Genomic DNA, 19,244 nt, shown 5'->3' with positions numbered 1-19,244 from the left:
CATCCCATTGGGATGTTCGCACAGCGTGGATGTGCGGTGATTCTTTCCGAAAGTTTTTGCTGTTTCTCCTTCCTGGATGTTTCTGTTGCGCGTCGTCACTTTAAGATGTTCTTTGTTCGTGTTTTGTTTGTTGCGGTTGAACCCGAGTCAAGAGCCTCGTGGCTCACAGGGCTCTACACAATAAATGACACTGAAAACGGAGCAATGCCTCCGCCACTGCTGATCATTGCTGGGGGAGGAAGAGCCTCCCATTAAAAGGAGTCCGAGCTGTTGTTTGGTCGACTTCCCCGCACCTCCGATGATCACGGCTGGCTGCTCCATACGGCGCTGAAGAGCGTTCTAGACACGACACAAGCCACCCACTTCACCCTCCCACCACACGGGGCCTGCCGGCGGAGTGAGAGAAAGGCCCCATTGTCTAAGCTGCCGCCCAGAGAGATCGAAACGAACCAGCGACCTCTTGGCAATTCCTCCGCGTGCTCCCCATTATACCAATGGCAGCTCCCTTCGCTTCTCCATTCAAAGTGTTTCGATTACTCCCGAGACATCTTTAAATGTGCGGCAAACGGTAACCGGTTATTACCGGTTTTTCATTGTTACCGTTATTGCGAAATTATTTTGACAACCCTCAAGCAGACGTTTATATTCTGTTCACAAAGCTCGAGGAATCATGAACGTAATTTATCGATAATCGTTTACATTATAATTTGGTGTCCGAATTAACGTTCACTAAGCATTCAACATTTTCACGCAATTTATCCCTTGCGTAAATAAACACAATTTACGTAATAACCAAGAGTATCTGGATAAACTCAATTAAATGCTAATAAATCATGAGCTATTGTTCAAAGCAATGAAATACACGTATCAGAGTAATTCAAAAATGTGAGCCAATAAAATGTGTAATCTTGACTTAAAGCTTTCGTGACTGCAGGAATTCATATTCTTTGGGTCATATTCTCAGGTTTTTTTCGGTAAAGTCACGTAGGTAAAACATTAAAAGTAATGAAAGTAAAATAAAACAAAATAAAAATAAAATTCACGACGTTTCGGAGGCAACACAAGTCTCCGTCATCAGGTGGGACCGTCACAGCCAGATTAGCTGCATCAAGGTGATGCAGCTAATCTTTTACCTACGTGACTTTACCGAAAAAAACCTGAGAATATGAATCATTGCAGTCACGAAAGCTTCAAATCTAGAATTCTTTGGGTCTTTCGGTAAAGTCACGTAGATGTGTAGTTGAACATAATTTTATGCGATCGAATCCCAATACATTTTAAATACGCAGAAGCCAATCAAACAATACATATGATTAACATAATTTAAGCAGTCCAATCAAATGCTCTTAATAGTAGCATAATTTATGCCTACCAATGAAACCTTCGGTATGCTATTAACATAATTTATGCGGCTATATGAGAGACATGACGCACCCTCCCGCAATCCTTTGCGCGCTCCGCCATTCTGTTCGTGGCTATCTAGGTGAGTGGCTGTGTGTTGTGCTTTCTCCGCGGATTTTAATTAACGTTTGTTTTATTTTTATTTATCTGCACACTTACGTTTATAGTACGTTTATAGTCGAGGCGATTTCGCCGCATGCAGACATTTGTGTTTTAATGCGGACATTTTGGAATAAAAAGGTGGCTTTTTTGTTTCGCGGCCATTTTCTATTGTTCGGGGGGTGGCGGTGAAGGCGCCTCGTTGCGATCGAGTTTTTCCCCGCGAGCCGTGTCGAGCTAAATCGCTTATTAGTATTTTTTTTATTTAAGCCGATGTATTTACAGCTAGGATAATGAAAGCGAACCCCGGGCCGCGTGTTTTAAACCGCCATGTTAAGCGTCGTGGCCCCGAGAGGTTGCGTCTCATTGGCCCGTTCCGATCACGTGTCGCCTGTAGACCAATCGCGTTCGCAGGTTACCGATCCCCACCCACCAGGCCTTTGAAAGAGCCCTCTGATGGCGCCACTGCGCATGCGCTTAACGCCGAAATTCGTCGAGTGATCCCCACGTGGGCGGATGCTTTGCCCTTTCTGCTGCTGGATGGGGGCCTCGCCACACGCCCTACCGGGTCGTGGGGGTTGTACGCTGGTGCATGCGGGGAACATCGTACAGCACGACTGCCCTCGGGAATAATGCAAAGTCTGACATGAAGGTTTATGCGGTGACTTTTCAAATGTAACTGAATATTGATTTAAGTAAAACGTTAAGGAAAGTTAACCTGTATTGTACTTCGAAAACCGAACATGACCGTTCACACGAGGTTGTGGTTTCATACACGCGTTGTGATGGTGCTGGCATATCCGTTTCTCTGCCGTGTTGTAGGGCACGACCTCTGACCAGAAAGCATCAATAGGGCCGATAACATTAAAAATGTGGAGGTACATTTCCGACACCGAGGCCAGAGGTAGTGGATACAGGTTGGAGACTACGATGTGCTTATTCTCCAGCCCGTATACAATTTTATCATAGGGCAAGGCGTGCACCCGTGCTGATTTGTGTTTAAGACTCGCTTGTTCTCTATCTTGTCCAACGACTGCAAACAGTACATGGTCAACGCCAAATCAAAGCAATTGATGAGCTCATAGCCAACTCCATTGAATGGCTAAGTGATCTAGACTTATTTTTGTTGCTGTTCCAAATTAAGTTGCTTATCTCTGCATCTCGACATACGAAAGAAGACTAAACTGCTGTGTTTAATGCTCTTGAGATGGCTGAGCCCTGGTACTGGTCGGTACGTACTGCTGTGTCGTGTTTTAACTGCTCTTGCGTTTATTGCAGGAACTCTTGTCTCAAGATGGGCGAGGTCGACCCAGGGAAATTGTTCATCGGTGGACTCAGCACCGATACAAATGAAAACGCGCTGGAGACGATCTTCTCCAAGTATGGGAGGGTCGCTGAAGGTGCGCTTCCATTTATTACGCATCTTCTCTGGATCTTCTCTCGGCTCCGACCACTTGTACGCAAGTGGTCGGAGCCCAGAGAAGATGCCTTACTGCTTCCACAAGGCGGCAGGTGGTGGTCACTACTGGATTGTTTTGTAACATGCAACCCTGTTCTATCAGAGAAACTTGCATGTATGTTGGCACTTGAGTTAGTGTTTTTGTACAGAGCCAATATTTAATTCTGTCCAGAAGATCCCGAGCATCTTGTGCATATGTTTATTTATAGTGTATGGATACAGCTTTTAATCGATTATAGTTTAATTTCGTCCAGTTCACACATCCTATGGCTTGAACATAAATCTAGGAATTCAATATTTTGTGTGTAATCGGTTCACCTGACCCCAGCAGCTAATACAGGCTACTATGGTCACACCACTGTTCAAAAAGCTGGAATCATTCTTGAATCGAATTATTAGCCTGAATCAATTCATTGAATTACGAAATAGGGGAGTAAGGCATCACTCCCTACGTGGAGACCATGATCTGACTGAAAATAAATAATGATTTTGATCCACTACTTCGTTAACTGGGTTCTGGCAGGAATGAACGAAAACTCCATTTTGAACAGTGCCATTCACACAAGGCCTCATTGCTTTACAGAAAGTAATCAACCCTTAACAAATATAGCAGAATAAAACTGGACGAAAACAAATATGTATTAACACGCACTGTAAGCCAAGTTTAATGACTTGCTGCACACACACTGTCCAATCTTTTCATATAATTTTATGCTCTCGCCGACTTTTATAATGCACAGGAAAATGATTGTTAAAGATGGTCAAAGTGGCTAACCCCAAATCCTAGTAATACATGAAGGCTGTGATGTGTGCGGTCAGGTGATCCAAGTTGTGATCGCGGTGCTGTGATGAATCTTCAACTCTGAGAACAAATGATGTTCACATCCTGTCCTCTAAGAAGTACTGAGCACTGACTGCTGTTGAACACTAGGGGTGGCCCAGAGGTCAGCGCTGAGCTGCCACCATCGAGATCCATACTAGTCTCCAGTCTTTGAGTCCCCTCCTATGTCTCCCGTATTCACCTCCTGTCCTGTTTACCATTTGTTTTTGTCTAATACTCCTTTGTTCATGCCTCTATATTCTGTCATTGTTTTGTCTGTGGGCCGTCTATCTACTTTGGTTCTGTGCCCCTCTCTGCTGTACTTTCTTTCTCAATGGCTCTGTCTCTAATATCTGCTCGTGTTCCTCCCCAGTGCTGATCATGAAGGACCGGGAGACGAACCGCTCCAGAGGCTTCGCCTTTGTGACGTTTGCGAACCCTGACGACGCGAAGGGTGCCGAGAGGGACATGAACGGGAAGGTGAGTGCCGTGACCCGTGCAGTCTCCACCCCCCTCGGTTCCACCACACTGGTCAGAGTAAAACACTTGATTAGTTCCACACACTGTTTAAAACTATTGCAATGAGTTCCACAGACTTTTCATAGATAAATGCAACTGATAATGTTCACACAGGCTCAAGCATGAAATTGTCTTAATATTACAACTGTCTGATTTGAAGTCGGAATAATGCAATAATTAGTTTTTTTATCATGCCTTTCACGCCAGGGCATTTGAGCACTTTGTAATAAGGATGCCTTGCATAGAACCCAAATGCGTTAACCCGACATCTCACATATGCCCCGCTAGGCGTTACAGTGATGGCCTCCCCTTGCCCTCACTGTGTCACGCGAGGCACAGATTAAACTGGTTCCTAGTTTACACTCGGCCGCCACCTACATGGTCGCCCTGAATGATTGTGGAGCCAACAATGCCGCACTAACACCAATGTGGCTGTCCTGATACAGACAGAAGGGGGGGAGAGAACCCCGCGCCGGTTTAGAAATGCACTCCTGTTGATATCGCGGCCAGGAACAAAACTCGTGTAGTTGGGTTTGCAGGGTGGTGCAGGAATTAACTATTTGAATAAGTTCTCCCTGTACGTTGTATTTGTGTGTGTATCCAGGGCGGTTAACAATCCCTCTACTCAAGGCTGTAACGATTTAGTTTTACACACAAGACCCATCGGTGGACTCGTGATTTCTCCCCCCCCCCCCCCCGCGTGTGTGCATGTTCCCCTGCCACAGCCCCTGGATGGCAGGAATATCAAGGTGGAGCAGGCAACGAAACCATCGTTCGAAGGCGGTGGTCGATTCGGCTCTTATCGGGGGTTTGGCTTCCGGGGTGGGCGCGGATCCTACCGAGGTGAGGCTCCTCATCACCAGGTCCCTCCCTCGTTGCAGCTAGCTCGCTGACTCAATCTTGGACTTATTGGACTTCCTCCATCAACTGGCTCTTCTGCAGAGCACTTGCCTATCCGGACACTGTCCAGGCTCAAACTTATTTCGCTTCCAAGATCTGATAAGTTGCGGGGCGCAATCAAGTGATCGTAACATCACGTAAACAAACCTCAATGTCACATATTCCACACGACCACCCAATGGGGATGGAAAATGGTTCTAGAATTGCGACCCTGAATCGCACAAGGAGTGCGAATGACCCCGGTGCCGTGATGAGCAGTGAAGCACTGAGGCGACCGTGCTGTTGTGTTTTTTCCTCTAAGAAACTTGGAGCATCGGTCAGCTTAGGAACTGATCCAACTGGTGTCCGTCCAATGGGCCACGGAGAGTTTTGGCCCACCTGAAACAGATATGGATTAGTTAGTGGAAAGCGATAACACTGATTGAAAACTGTCGAGAGATTAATGAGATAGGGATATGATAACGGAAGAAGAGAGGTACAGATTAGTGAGATGAAATAGAAACACGATATTAGTGCTATAGACGAAAGATGCAGATTAGTGAGACCTAAGCAGGATTGACTTTTGTTAAGAATAATTTTGTCATTACATTTATGCAAATTAAATCTCAATGCTGAACATCACTAACCACGTTAACAAAAAAAATTGCACGAACACCATAGAAACGAAATAAAAACAGGATCAAGGGTACAGAAGGCAGCGCAACACGAAGCAGGCTGGGTCAATGGCAAACACCTAAGCTCCAACATCGACGAAAGTACATATCAACAACGAGTTTCATCCCACGCAGCGTCATCCATGCAAACGGCACCCCAATAGGCTATAAATATCATGAAGGCTCAGCACACAAGTCGTAGGCAGCAGAAAACTAAGTTTAGAATTGTAATTTGAAACTTGAAAGGGAGCTGTTATGTATGAATGTAGTGGATTACACAGGAGCTGCAAAAGATAAAGCACTCCCACCAACAGTAATGCATTTGATCTTCAGTCCAAATCTATTCTGTGTGGGGCTTTGAACGTTACCTCCCTCCTATGACGAGAAATCACTGGACACTCAAAATTCCCTAACCCAGCATTGAGCCACAGTAAAATGTGTTTACGAGACCACACTGAAAGATAGGCAAAATGCATTCAATTCACAAATTATCAATGTAATGTTGCTATGTAGAACGGGTTCCTTAGAGTTCTAATTTATGTACTATTTGAAAAATAAAAATGTAATGGACTTATTTCTAATGTAGCACCTGCCTGTTTCTGCCCACATATCCCTGGCGAGTGGTGAGGGGAAGTTGTGATTGTGTAGGGAAACTGTATGAGTATTGAAGCCATTTCTGGGGGTACCCTGTGCTGCAGGCCGTGACAGGGATGGCTACGGAGGCCCCCCAGCTCGCCGAGACGGCCCCCCGTCACGGCGCGACGACTACGACGACTACTATACCCCCCGGGAAGGAGGGTAAGGGTGGACAAGCGGCGGTTTAGAGGGATTGAGGAGTGAGATGAGGGAACATTATCTCGCTGTTTGTGAGTGTTCTCCAGGTACTCGATGTAGGACTTCATTGAATATTTTTAGAGATGCATTGACACTTGGTGGATGTATAACAGCAGTTGTTAACCAGTAATCTCTGGTAAATCTGGGTGAGTTGCAGGTACCAATTACTGAGTGTAGTCAATCTCATTGACTTTTCTGGCATTGGAGTTCAGTGCAATGGCTACGACACCAACGCCTCCTTTACCCAGTGCGACCCATGTCTGCCCCCACATACAACAGTTTCCTCCCGGTGTCGAGCATTGCCAATGCGTTTATGCACGTGTTGGGCAGTTTCTTCACGCATTTGTCTTGTGTAGATGGCGCAGATACGTGTGTATCGTTACATCATAATGGAAAAGCACAGTCAATCTCTTAGGAAGCTGACACGACACGCAAGGTGGTTTGGCCAGCAGATAGGCGTTGTTTCCATGACAGGACGATACCCATGTAGATGCAGCTGGCACTGCTTGTGTGAACTTCAGTGAGGGTTAGCCCAGTGCAGTGATGAAACTTCTGTGCTGAATACCTGATTATTTCACTTTGTCCTCTAAGAAGTACTGAGCACTGCGCACGCCTTTGCCAGCAATGGCATAAACAAATCAGGGGTGGTTTGCATCGATTAATATAAATCGAAAATGTATCCAATTTAATGACAATTGCACTTTAGGCATGTCATGATGAGATAGAACCCTCCATGTTAGTGACTGGCCCACAGAATCGAATTTTCCCGCAGGCCTAGCCACTAATATTAATGACATGGCAGTCGAACCAATTGATATATTTTTTAAGATCGTGATATATGGAAATTTATTTTTTTATGATTTTTGATGTATACAATGGGTTCACATCACCCCTACAAGTCTGTGCTGATTCTTGTTAGAACTACACATGGAAGATCACATAACATGTTGTACAGTGCGGGTCTTTATGCGAGTTTGGGTTGTCATGAGTGCATGGGTCTATACGAGCCTATGCCGGTGTAGTTGTGAATGAAGTGTGATCCATCACCCATGCGACCGATCATTGCTGAACGTATGCTTTTGTACGAGGTACAAACAGACTCCATCTGGCATTCCCCAACGCCATCGAATGGCTTCTCCAAACTGAACGTGCACCATACAGAATGAGACTCTTCACCCCTGCAGTCGCTGGAGGCGCTGACGTTCACCGTGATGTTAAAGAGGGAATAATATTGTTAATTTGAGCTTACACTGAGCGCCGTGTGTTGGTGCAGCTACTCCGGCAGGGATTATGGAGGCTCGCCAGACTCACAAGAGCACTACGGGGGACACAGGGGCGACGGGTACAGAGCAGGGGCTCGTGCCTACGGGTGAGTGGGTGACGTAGAGACGGGTGAGTGACGTGGGTATAGGTGAGTAAGGGGAGGTAGAGACGGGTGAGTGACTCCATGTGGGTACGGTTGAGTGCGTGAAGTCGAGTGTGACATCTGTGAGTGGTGTGGGAATGGGTGAGTGATAGATGGTTGAGTAAGTTCATATTGGTACAGGTGTGTGGTTCAGGTGATGGACCTGTGCATTTTTTTCTCTGCATTGTTCATGTGTTATCGTGTTTGCTCATGGATTCTCTTTTTGTGCGTTCTCTCTTTCGTGACCTACTTGGTCTCCTGCTGTCACTTGTGCTCCTCTCGCCGTGGTCTCCACGTGGCAGTGAGCGCGATGGCTACTCCAGCCGGGAGTCCCGCGACTACGGCGCCAGTGGCGGCAACTACAGGGACGCCTATGACAGCTACAGTGAGTGCCCCCACCAACCCCTCAATCGGTTCCCCCCTATCGAGCCCCTCCCCTTCCAGTCAAAAATTACATGCCTTATTACTCCCCGACAGCACCTTCCTTTTTTCCTGCCATTGCTTTAAACCTACGTCGACCAGCGTGGCAAAGTATGGTTACATTTCTTGGGCATGGTGTGCGGAAACCCTAATCCTTAAGGTGGGTTGACTAAAGTGCTGTGCATGTACATACGAGTGATGTGCTTGACCCATGCTGCCAGTGGACATGTACAACAACACTTCTTAATCCACTGCTGGATGAGCGCAGCCTGCGCTGTCATTGGGTTATTTGACCGTGCCTCACGATAGTGCAGGTTGGTTAAAGCTGGGAGAGTAGACGGGGAAACAGGACTTTTCATTATTTGCTGCCCTGCCTTTTCCACTCGTGAGACAACCTGTTTATGCATCCAAGCACTATCCAGGCACTCACCTGCTTTGGCTTCTGAGATCTAATGGGATCAGATGATTTCCAGGTGATCTGGTCTTATGCTTTTATCGGTAAACTGGCATGTGATTGGAGAAAATTGTTTATGCTAATAAAGGCCATCACTACTGCCCCCTTTACCCAAACATCCAGAACTTTGTTTGCACACTGTACTATCGTTTTAGAAAACCTGCCCCAAATTATTGTCTTTGTTACCATACAAAACGACGAGTGTGAACATACTACATAGTTGCTAATTCAAGTAATGTGATTGTCGTGGTATATTGATGCATGTGTCATTGATGGTCATAATCGCATCCATAGAAAAACAATCCGGTTGCAGCGCTCACAGGGCAGTGCTTCAAATATGTTGGAGGGCCCACAGGTGCAGATGTCACAATTTTTTAAATCCATGTACTAGGAGGGGGGTGCAACATTGTCCCACACCTAGGTACAGATTCATGTTTGCATGGCAGTCGATTCAATATTTCTTAGTTTTCTGAGCTGGAACTTTATCCATATTAAGTTGCAGAACCAATTTTAATTTGATCTGTTTTGCATGCAGTCATTGGTCACTGATCCAAGACCAACTCGCTACACTTGGAGACCTGGTTTAATCCCTGGCAGCTGCCAATATTCCCAGCGATTCCAACTTAGCAGTCTGACCTCTGAGCTGCTTTGACACCTAGAGTCAAAAGCGCTGCAGTAATATTCTGTGTGGTGGCACGAACATGAACGAGTCGGTGTGCCAGGGTGATTTAACTACACAAATCTCCTGAATCGAGGGTCTCTTGAAAACATTTGCCGTCCTTGACATACAATTCACGAACTCTACGTATAGTTGAGCATGCGCATGGCGAGCTGTCTGATGGGTAAAACCTTAATATCTTGCTGCTGTTAGTCTCGTAGAGCTTCACAACCATCCACCATCTCTGGAGAGGTACATTTTGTTTAAAATAATTACGAGGAAGTGCATTTCAACAATATAACAAATGCCTGCTTTGGGACGGCAACCTGAGGCAGTGGCTGAATGTTATTCATGTCCTAGAGACATTGCATCTTTCCAACGAGAGATTAAAATAGAATCGGAGTTATAATTGCCTTGTACATTTTTTGATCATTACACGTGTTTTTTATGTTGTTTTTTTAGAAAAATGTGCTCTTGAGAATGAGAACTAGAAAAATGAAGTTTGCTTCATTTTTTTACAATGTAAAGAAGGAATATTGTGTTCATACTTCAAACGAATTGGAATGGTTTTTTAAGTGTCAGTCCTCAGATTGTTATATAGAAGGACTCTCGAAGAGAACTCTGTAACAAAAAAAGATGCAGATTGCTTTCAAATTTTGACTTTCACACTGGCTTATAAGCTATACCACAGCATCAATCGTCAATACACAGATTTTGCTATTTCCACAGACCCTAAGGAGCAGCTACAGGAATTCAACACTGTTATTTCATGCAAGCGCTATAAGCCCTTAACTGCGTCTGTTGTGAATTGCTTGGTCTCTGAATCAGCCTCAGTGGTGTCGCCACAAACCCTGTGTGCAGTTCTTTCCACAGCCACCAGAGCACGGGCATTATATCCTGAAATGAAGAGTTCTTGAGTATCGACACAGATCTCATCACCTCTAGCTCGTGAACCAAACTGCTCCCAAGTATTGATGGAATCCCATTTCAGAAACACAAAGTTGCTCATGAATAAATGAAATCCACATTCAAAAAGAAAGTGAAAATGTTTAGTTCATGTGGGATTATTTTATGGGCAAGTTGTCAAAAGCGCGCACCTCTGAAACTCATGGATTCAACTCCTGCAAGGGCAGGCAGCGGAAACATTTGAGACCAACTCAAATCGCTGGGATTAAATGCAGGTCTAAATCAAACATTTGAGATCGACTCGCACTGGTATTAAACGCAGGCACCGGAAACGTTTGTGGTCCATTCAAGCTCCTGTAGGACTAAATGCAGGCAGCAGGACTGTTTTGTACCCGCTGAAATCCACAATGTTGTAGGATTCACAAGTTGCGACTGAACCCCACAGGTAGCGCCCGTAGCGCCCCGCCCACGCGCGGCTCGTTTGGCGGTGGCGGTACCACCGCACGCTACGAAGACTACAGCGGCGCGAGCTCACGCGACGCTTACGGGGGCGGTGGCGGCACCGCGCGTTATGGCGCCTCCACTCGTGGCTCCGGGGACCGTCCAGGCCGGGGGGGCCGCGGCGGGGACGGTGGCCGCGGCGGCTTTCAGCCGCGCGATGCCTATTCGGCCGGCGGCCGCGGGGGGGGAGCCCCGCGTGACCCCTACGGCGGGGCCGGGGCAGGACGCGGAGGGAGAGGTGCCCCTAGAGAGTCGTATGGCCCCCCGAGGGACTCGTACGGCCCGCCCAGAGATTCGTACGGGGCCCCCCCCAGAGATTCTTATGGCGCCCCCGCTCGGGATTCCTATGGGCCCCCTGCCGCACGCGGTGGGGATTCTAGGGGCAGGAGCCGCTACTGAGCAGAGCTGAGCCCTGGATGTTAATGTCCCCCTCCCACCCGATTGTCATTGTTATCCCTGTCATTATTTCTACTACTATATACGACTAATGTGTGTTATTTGGCAAGCTCATGGACTCTCCGGCCAGTGAGAGTGCCGTCGGCAGGCGGTGGCCAAGATGTCATTGTGTTTAGGCTGGTGTGAGGCATTATGGGAAAAGCCGAATGTGCAGCCGCTTTAATTTTCAGTGAGGCAGCGTAGCTGATTAGCAATGTAACATTTATAATAGATTCCAATGCTCAAAACACATGTGGAGTATTTAAACATGCGAGTTATAATTCACCTGAAAAAAGGCGGTGCAACACGGTACATCGGCTACGTAATCAAATGACGGTGCAAATGAGAATGTTTTTAACTTACTGTGAGTCAAGACATGCTTAGTGACCATTGTACAGTGGCATTTATCTTGATTGGATATCGTCAGTACAGTGTTGTACTGCAGCACGGTTGCCAGCTAGATCAGGATGCTGCCGCCACTGGTGGTCAATAAGAGGCGTTTGAGGTTTTTTCCATAATGCCGTGGGGCCTAATTTTTTTTTTCACTTTGGCGAGTCTCATTTGATATTAATGGTATTAATATTTTACGTATATTGTTAATAGACGTGCAGTCTTAGGATGTGTTCATGTTTCCAATTAAAATGGCAAGGTAACGACGAGTGCGATGTTAGATGGCGGAATAGATTTGCATTAAGAAAATCGACACTTGGATTTGTCAAAACATTTAGAAGGAACCTGATGTCAAGAGATACAATAGCAAACATCTGATTATAGGTCTGATGATTTAAAATGAAGGAAAACCATTACAGGAGGCTTGAGGGCCCATTTCAAGGGGTGTGGAACATGCTTTAGTTGACATCAGGTATATATCGGCCTTAATTTGCCGTCCAGGGAAAGTGAAATAACGCATGAGGCAAAAATATTCCAACAGCAACAAAATGGAGTGTCTGAATACGCAGACACTCGTCATGGAGCTGTTACATGTACATATTCAACACCAAAGCAGAATTTTCAAAATTATATTAAAATCCCAATCTTGAGTAAACCGTCAACTTTTCTAACGTCAATGTCGAGCCGATTCCCACGTCTTGCATTTTTACTGCTGTGCTGGTGTTTTTAACAGTTGTCGGAAACGAACACAAGTTGGGTTCTCTTCTAAATACAGTCGCAACAGCGGAGTTCACGATGTTGTACACGCCGGGAGAACGTGTTTGCAATGCTGTTTGAGTTTTTGTAGTAATTCAACTGTCGTGACACTTGATAAACAAATAAACGAGAGAGACAGAAGTGAAAGTTTCCATTCAAATCACCAAGCGGGCTCGTGACAGAGCATCTCAGTCGTGCAGGTTAAACAGATTTAAGTGACCAAAACAAACCCAAATGAAATGGGCGCATCTCTCAAAACATCTCAAGCCAAAATAAAAAAAGTCTTGCGGAGTTGCCTTCAGTGGAACAGCTATTGAAACGATCAAAAGATTATTGCCTTGGAAGGAAAATTGAAAGTTTTTGAAATATGAAGTTACATTTCATACGTTCAGTAGGGTTTGGCCATGCGCTATTCAAAGTCAATTGTGGAAACGCAGTCTGAAATGTGTTTAACCTGAAGCTGAAGGAGTGTCGCTACTCGTTTGTCGTTTGCCCTGTTCTTCATGATGGGAAAGGACCAAAAGCCACATTGCGAGCCGAGCACTCGATAATCGTTCCACCGCGGTCGTTTCCCAACACTTTAACCAACAGTGGCAGCCATCCTGTTGTTGCCAAACCATACATCCTTTACAACCACAAGTGAGGCTGCCAGCAACACGTTACATCTCCAGAGCGTGCATGTTCTGCGTTTTGCCATGTTGATGGTAATCGGTAAATAGAACATTTAAAACCTTTTCAATCAATTTGTTTAATTCCTGTTTAATTATCACGTGCACAAACCCATTGAGAATCCTCTTAGCAAGAGACTTCAGACTTGTAAGAGGAGAGCTTTCAATTAATCGGCTAGTACATGTTTCATTTGAGCTTTGGTACACTATACCCTGCTCTTGTGAACATCACAGGGTTTGTAGAGTCCGCTTCATAGCGACGGATGAAGCCCAAACACCAAGCTGCCTCGCAACTACCCATTCCCAACAGGTCATGTCACATGGCATCTACGCAGTGTCATCATGCAATTGCCAAATCTTTATTATCAGCAAAAGCAAAGCCCTGTTCACATGTTAATTACGATGCAACGTTAACCAAGCTTACATTGTTGAGCATGACCAGCATTCAAACGTAAATGCGCTGATCAAATGCGCGGTTGTGTTTCGCATCCATGCAAATAGTGACACAGGCTCTCGTGGGAGCTTCAACGATTGAGAAGATCAGATAATTTTACCCTTTGTGACTTCACGGAGACATGAAGGGTGAATCGTGGGCACATCAACGAGTTACATTAAAACAATACTGCAATACAACGACGTGGGTCACAGCTACCCCATTGAAATGTTTACATGTGAGCACAGTTCAGGTTCATGAAATGGGAAAGCGAAACTGAACTTGGATTTAGAATACCAGACTGATAAAATTGCTTCACATTGAGTTAATTTTGTCACTGGTGTACCTTGGTAGGAATTCCAAAGTTGAAGGAACATTCTCACAAGTACACGGTTCATCCGTGGCCATGGTCTCATTACAATCTCCACGTAAACTAAGCTGCAAACCCAAACCAAGAGGCAACACTTTAAAACATTCAGACCAAAAAAACAACTTGCATGGAATAGCCTGCTTGTTTGTGTTGTCACGTGGCGACAGAAAATGAACTCTGCATTCCAATATAAAAATACTTCCTCGATTGTATTGGTTTGCCAGCTTTATTCACACCACCATGTGGGAGATTGTAGTCTGAGAGATTGAGCAACGTAAAAAAGACCGGCTTTCTCAGATGCAAGGGCACTGCACCACCAGTCCGTGCTCCGAGCTGCCGGTTTTCATCAAACAGTAAGCGACTCCGACTTTCCGTTTTTTCCCCCATTCACAGCTCCTCTGCCATTGCCCTTCCAAAGCGGTGAAGGGAGGCAGTTCAATCGCTCATTCACACAGGCCGTTTGCATGCCAAGGTTTTTCAATTTTATTATTACGTGGTCCTTGTCTCTAGTAATTGGCGTTCTCTAGTCCTGTTTTAAAATGAGCACAAGTGTTGAATGATCAGTGCTCGGTGATGTTACGATTTTAAAAAGAAAGACGAGCATCTGCGCATCTCTGCACTTTGTTACTGCGCTCATTAGCAAATGTCAAATTAATTGCATCTCCAGTCGGTGTTGATGGGCTGAGAAATACAGACGGCTGATATGAAGCAAATACAATGTCAAATGAGAGCCGTTTCATTCTAAATGGCGTCTTTGAATGTGGCTGGAGTGTCCCACTGGCATCCACGAGCCCCTCCATTGGCTTGCAAGGTGTTGTGGTGCCATCTCACACGATGCGTCTCGCTTGATGGTACATTGGTAAAAGTGTAACCGACTAGGGTCCACGTACAAGCAGTAGCCTGCCGTAGCTGTGATGCTGGGTTTGTTTGTGTCGAAACCGATGTTTAACGAATCCACTCCTGAAAGCCAATGTCACAAGGATTCAAACGGCAACATGGACGGATCAGGGTGGAGGAGTCAAAATTCATCTGGGACGGCAAGCAATGGAGGACTGGTAACTCAAAAAAAAAGAAAGCAAAACCCAAACAAAAACATACTTCGTCATTTTCCATTCATTTCCCCAGGGAAAAAAAACTTGTAGCCAGTTATTATTTTCTTTAATGTTTTCAAATAGATGAATGCAGCACGTAACCTTTCAATGCCAGAGTTTTCACTTGGTCTGAACTGACTTCATCGGATTCCACGAGAAAAACGTGTTTCTTGCCAGACTACTTGTTGAATGACACGCAAAACAAGAACGTTAATGTCAGAAAATCCTTTGTTTAGCGTTACAGAATATTCGGTGCATTGTTCAAAAACTGTCCGTCCCAACGTCAAACTGGGATTGAATTTAAACATTCGTCATGACAGAAAATATCTCCCTCCCCCCCCCTTTTCCTTGAGTGTGGGTTTTTAAGAAAATACCTTGTCATGCAGCGACTTAAAATGATGAATCTGTTGAATGATTTGGACTTGCGTTATCGCAGGGCGCTGTAGGGAAGTGTGAACGCTGGCGGGTGTCTGCGCTGCCGGCCGACCTCTAACGAGCATGTCCGCCCGTTCTCTTTGCAGAGTGAGCCAACGATTCATCGTGATCCGAGCACCAACTGAATTTGGTGTCTTATGAACAAGCAGCCAGTTGGAAACGCACGTCCACCGAGAGGTACGTACCAGGTTTCATTACGCCCACTCGCGTTCTAAACCCCAAATTAAGGGGTGGCCAGATACATATTTTCAAAGGCTCCCTGGCACAACTTGCACAAAGCAAACTTCCCTGATTCGAGCGTGGGAGTGGCTGACTGCAGTGTATGTGACACTGCGTCATTAAAGCAGTTTTCTGGATTTGTGCAGTGCTAGGAACTAAGATGGCTCTTCTCTAAATCCATTCACACAGGTGAATGCGCTGCCTCTAATTCGCATGCACCATTTCGCCTGCGTTCATCTGTGGGGCTGAATGAAGACTTGAAAAATAACTGTACATTGTTATTGAACCCAAGGGGCAGGAGAGAGATACCCTTCTCAACGTGCGATTTATTGTTTTTTATTTCTATTATTTTACACACAACTTGCAAACTGCAAGGATACATGTCTTTTGTACGCAGATTTCCACACATGTTACTTTTAATGTAACTGCATTAAAGGTAGTGACTATCTTACCTTTCCTGTACTGTGCATTCCTATCTTTGTAATGTAACTATCTGACCTGCCTCGACTGGACATCTGTGAAAAAGCTTCATATCTCATCGGATTGCTCCAAGATAAATATTCTGATTCTGAACAATGCAGGTCATACACCAACAAGTCTCACTGACCAGCATGGTGAAGTACATCACTCTTATCCCTCGTGATATGAGATCCTCTGCGATTTAAATTCATTATCTGCGGGGTAAAAGAATGCAGATAACCCTATGGGTAACAGAATGGATTTGACACAACTCTTATCCCCGAAGTAAATTGCGGATAATAGGACTAATGACAATGTCAATTAGCCGGTATTAACCTGCTAATTATAGAAGTAATTTGCTTCAACTTATCCATAAAACAACTGAATATTAGGAAGCAGCATTGCTGTGCTTTATGGATACATTTGCAGAAATAGAAAGGAACAGGGCCACAGACCCCTACAGCTGCAGTAAATAATAGGAGTCTTGGATAATAGGGCTGTGGATAAGAGGAGTTCTGGATGGTCCAATAACCCTTACAGGTTTGGGGCAGCTCTCATCCAACAGTGGATTGACAAACAGGCTGTGCATGTACACGTGTTCACATTGCCAAGTGAAAGCTGCTCTCATTGTTTGGCGTGTTTGGTTCTTCCTCCACACGTGATGTCCAGAGGCAAACCCCCCACCCTGCTTATCTCAATGAATTTCTCTCATCTCTTGGCTCTAGACTGAGAAGTGTTGGGATGGACCGTGTCGGCCTCGACGAACGATGAGGCTGTGTGCATCCAGCACCTCTGGAGGCATGGAGAGAAGCAGCATTGAGGAGTTGAAGGCCTTGGGGAGTCGCCCGGTTCTCGTCTTCATGACGTCGTCGCGTTGCACCGAGACTAGCTCCACCGGGTGCCGAGCCTTGCGTTGATCCCGGGCGGCTGTTCCAAATGTCACGATAAAGAATATTACACGTCGTGAACTGACGCAGGATCGTTGAGACACCTTGGGTCACTCCTAAATATGATTCGTGTCATCGCAGAATGTTGCGAGATTTGTCCCTTTGACAAAATGGCGTCACTTGGGAAACCCCAAAAGTCATCGGGTTTCTCGACAAACTTGCTGAGTCGGCAAATGCTGCTCGTGCTTTGACATCGATCGCGGCAGTCACTTTACAATGTACAACGTTGTTGATGAGACTTCGTTTAATCCGATCCAATGCTTCCCATGGTTATGGTGAAACCGGTCCCTATCATTTAATTCTAACCACTGGCTCACCCGTCAATGCAGATCATTAGTCGCACACTAGGACAGGAAGACTCCCTGTGTTTTTACTTTTGTGTTGAACTCATTTGTGTACACATGCGATTGGGAATTGGGAATTGGCGATGAAAAGCTGGATGTGTGAATGGGCAAAGCATATTTTGCAACAGTATTTTTATTCAATAAACCCTCCCTGGAGAGATGCACTGCAGTTCCGTGTAATGTTTCCTTTGCTCGCGAGTGTAGCAAAACCAGCCACATCTGGTGATTGGGGTTGGAGCAAGAGGCCCTTTACAGACATTGGAGATGCTGCGTTGATTGATGTGGACTCTTGATAACTCCACCGATCTATGTGTGGTTATTTCTGCAAGTATTCACGGTTGTGTTTTATGAACTGTTATTCAAAAGAATATTGCGGTGCATACGAGGTGAGCGATGGCCACCTGGGAGGAGAGGTGTAGAATGCAGAATGGGACATTGGGGAAGTGGGTGATGGATCAGGGATTGTATGGAGTGAGAGCTGGAATTTACCCATTAAATTTCAAGTATGCAATTTTGGTCCAGTCGTTGCTGACTTGGATGAGGCCCATCCCTTCGGAAGAAATCCGGGTTAATCACAGGCCGCTGAACTTAGGCTCTCAGCGGTCCTGGCTCAACGACAACCTCCAATATTACTAAATATGTGGAGCGATTGAACACCAAAGCAATCACAGAGGCCCTGTGGTTTTCTGAGCCTGTGTTTGAAAGGCCAAGTAAGAAGGGTTCCACACCCTAAATTCAAATCCCAACAACGGCCTCATGCCACCAGAATAAAAATACCACGGTGGGCTGTGAGTGTGCGTCTAAAATAGTGGGGCGCCGTTTGTCAGTCCTGACAATCGTGGGGCAGGTGGTGGGAGTGATGGAGCAGTGGCTCCGGATTCTTTCCAGCAAGACGACCGACAACGGCTCTCTGCTGCTGCTGGGATCATCGCTATTGGCAGCCGCAGAATCGGGCCGTCAGGGCCAGCAAGGCCGCCTCTGCTGGCCTAGAAATTGTCAATCAGAAAATTATATTTGTAATTTAACATATTTTCATTAATGCTATATGTATTTTACAAAGTTCGTTCCCGTCGGTTTTGACGTCATTTAATTGCTACTCCCTCCCTCAGTTGCGCTGCTTCCAGTGCAGCTAATACATTTGATTTCCACCTGTGCTGTCTCTGCCTGTCCGGGTGAGAAATCTCTCTGAGGCCTTCAGAATGTCGAGTGAATCCCCTCTGCTGTTGAAGCAAATAGGAACAATGTTGACTCATTTTTTAACCAATCAGATTTCGAGTTTGCCATGTTGGGCGTGTTCTTTGACACACCGGAGCCTTCTTGCTGGCCTAGCCGCCTACGTTAACATTTTCCATGTGGCGTGATCGGAGGGCCAGTTAGTAACACAAACTAGCACGTAACGTAGCATTAACGACTATGAGCCAAGAATGTCTTCCCCGCGCGTGACGTCACTCCACGTCAGCCAGCCCCCCTCATTAATAGTCATGAGCAGGTGACGTCACTCCACATGGACCCTTCCCCTTGTTAATAATCATCAGGTGACGTCACTCCACATGCAGCACCCCCCCACCCTCAATAATCATGAGCAGGTGACGTCACTCCACGTCGGCCAGCCCCCCTCATTAATAATCAAGTTTGCAAGTTTCAGATTTACTGCAATGCACCCGTCCT

The 19,244-nt window shown here is 45.8% G+C and overlaps 1 protein-coding gene and 3 non-coding genes across 8 annotated transcripts; all 4 read left to right on the top strand.

The window, feature by feature from the left end:
* The first annotated feature begins 1,444 nt into the window (after nucleotides 1-1,444).
* LOC144950038 (RNA-binding motif protein, X chromosome-like) lies at nucleotides 1,445-17,745 on the top strand. 5 transcript variants are annotated; one of them, XM_078880008.1, is made up of 10 exons: nucleotides 1,445-1,483; nucleotides 2,779-2,900; nucleotides 4,153-4,259; nucleotides 5,024-5,141; nucleotides 6,550-6,649; nucleotides 7,971-8,054; nucleotides 8,393-8,475; nucleotides 10,974-15,136; nucleotides 15,694-15,784; nucleotides 17,011-17,745. In XM_078880008.1, the coding sequence occupies exons 2-8, from the start codon at nucleotides 2,795-2,797 to the stop codon at nucleotides 11,426-11,428; spliced, it is 1,053 nt and encodes a 350-aa protein (XP_078736134.1). In that variant the 5' UTR covers nucleotides 1,445-1,483; nucleotides 2,779-2,794; the 3' UTR covers nucleotides 11,429-15,136; nucleotides 15,694-15,784; nucleotides 17,011-17,745. The 5 variants fall into 5 exon arrangements, with proteins under 5 accessions (XP_078736134.1, XP_078736136.1, XP_078736133.1 ...); XM_078880010.1 differs by lacking the exon at nucleotides 10,974-15,136; XM_078880007.1 differs by having other exon boundaries at nucleotides 10,974-15,784.
* Nucleotides 3,802-3,870, top strand: LOC144950211 (small nucleolar RNA SNORD61). The gene has a single exon (XR_013640360.1). It is a non-coding gene; the product is annotated as a small nucleolar RNA SNORD61 (small nucleolar RNA).
* LOC144950213 (small nucleolar RNA SNORA17) lies at nucleotides 4,574-4,709 on the top strand. The gene has a single exon (XR_013640362.1). It is a non-coding gene; the product is annotated as a small nucleolar RNA SNORA17 (small nucleolar RNA).
* Nucleotides 7,223-7,289, top strand: LOC144950212 (small nucleolar RNA SNORD61). Its single transcript, XR_013640361.1, has one exon. It is a non-coding gene; the product is annotated as a small nucleolar RNA SNORD61 (small nucleolar RNA).
* Nucleotides 17,746-19,244: the final 1,499 nt, after the last annotated feature.

Source organism: Lampetra fluviatilis, chromosome 56, assembly GCF_964198595.1.
Source record: "Lampetra fluviatilis chromosome 56, kcLamFluv1.1, whole genome shotgun sequence".
Lineage (NCBI taxonomy): Eukaryota > Metazoa > Chordata > Hyperoartia > Petromyzontiformes > Petromyzontidae > Lampetra > Lampetra fluviatilis.
The sequence above is the reverse complement of the archived record's forward strand: the minus strand, read 5'-3'. Positions and strand labels throughout refer to the sequence as shown.